The sequence below is a fragment of the Myotis davidii genome, unplaced genomic scaffold (genome assembly GCF_000327345.1).
Source record: "Myotis davidii unplaced genomic scaffold, ASM32734v1 scaffold41, whole genome shotgun sequence".
In the NCBI taxonomy this organism is placed as follows: Eukaryota; Metazoa; Chordata; class Mammalia; order Chiroptera; family Vespertilionidae; genus Myotis; species Myotis davidii.
In genome coordinates, this window is record NW_006292344.1 from 2,733,961 (window position 1) to 2,734,868 (window position 908).

At 36.8% G+C, this 908-nt stretch overlaps 1 protein-coding gene across 3 annotated transcripts in view; it reads right to left on the minus strand.

Annotated features, from left to right (window-relative positions):
- Window positions 1–908, minus strand: part of P3H2 (prolyl 3-hydroxylase 2) — a 166,078-nt gene that overhangs the window by 22,721 nt on the left and 142,449 nt on the right. For 2 of the 3 annotated variants that reach the window (XM_015565386.1, XM_015565384.1), the window contains exon 8: window positions 111–208. In XM_015565386.1, coding sequence (XP_015420872.1) covers window positions 111–208 — 98 coding nt within the window. The remainder of the gene's footprint in view (window positions 1–110; window positions 209–908) is intronic. The other variant, XM_006765870.1, reaches the window with a different exon arrangement.

Consider the following 908-nt stretch of genomic DNA (forward strand, 5'->3'; position numbering starts at 1 on the left):
TTTGTTCATGTTCCAGGAAAAGCACATTTTGCCTTGATCTGAATAACAACGGGTCAAGTCCCATTCTACCCCTACCCTCCTTCTAAGAGTAAAAGTGCACAGATACTTACCCTCTCTTAGGTCTCGGTCTATCTTGGGTGATGGTTTTTTCCCTGCTGACAATCCATGAACTTCTGCTCCTTCCACGTTCACTCCTGAAGGGACTCTGCTTATTTAAAAGTGGAAATGGCAATTTCTCATTGAATAAAGATGTTCAAAAGCAAAGATATTTTACCCAGGTACTCTATGACTCCATATTTTATATGCTCATTGTACAGAAGTCTACCTATCTTTCAAGAGAAAATAAAATGTCACTACCTTCATGCAGTTCTTTTTTTTAATATATTGATTTTAGGAAGAGAGAGAGAAAGAGAGAGACAGAGAGACAGAGAGACCACCCTGTGTATCTGGACAACACTCCAAACAACTGAGCTACTGGAAGTTCATTTCTATTTCTTCATGAGTGTGTTCTATTTCACTTCTCTAAATTTTCTTAGCAATCTTTATTACAGTTAATTGTATCCATAACGTAGCCCCCTTAATTTAAGACTGAATCACAACCAATCTGGAAAAAATTATCATATGCATCTATATAATGCTCAGAGTGTCACATTGTATGTCTTGATCATAGAGTGTTCATCACTGAACAATAATTGAACTAAAATAAATCACGTCCTAATGTAGTGGTTCTAAACTATTTCAAGAAGGAAGACACAAATTTGTGTCAAACTTTGCAAACACACAAATAATAGCATGATGATCTTTCAATATGTGCACACATATTGAACACAACCAAATGTGCATATGCATTCTTGGATCTCTTGCAATAATTCCAGGGTAGCCCGAGGCTGAGTCTTTGACATCTAGGG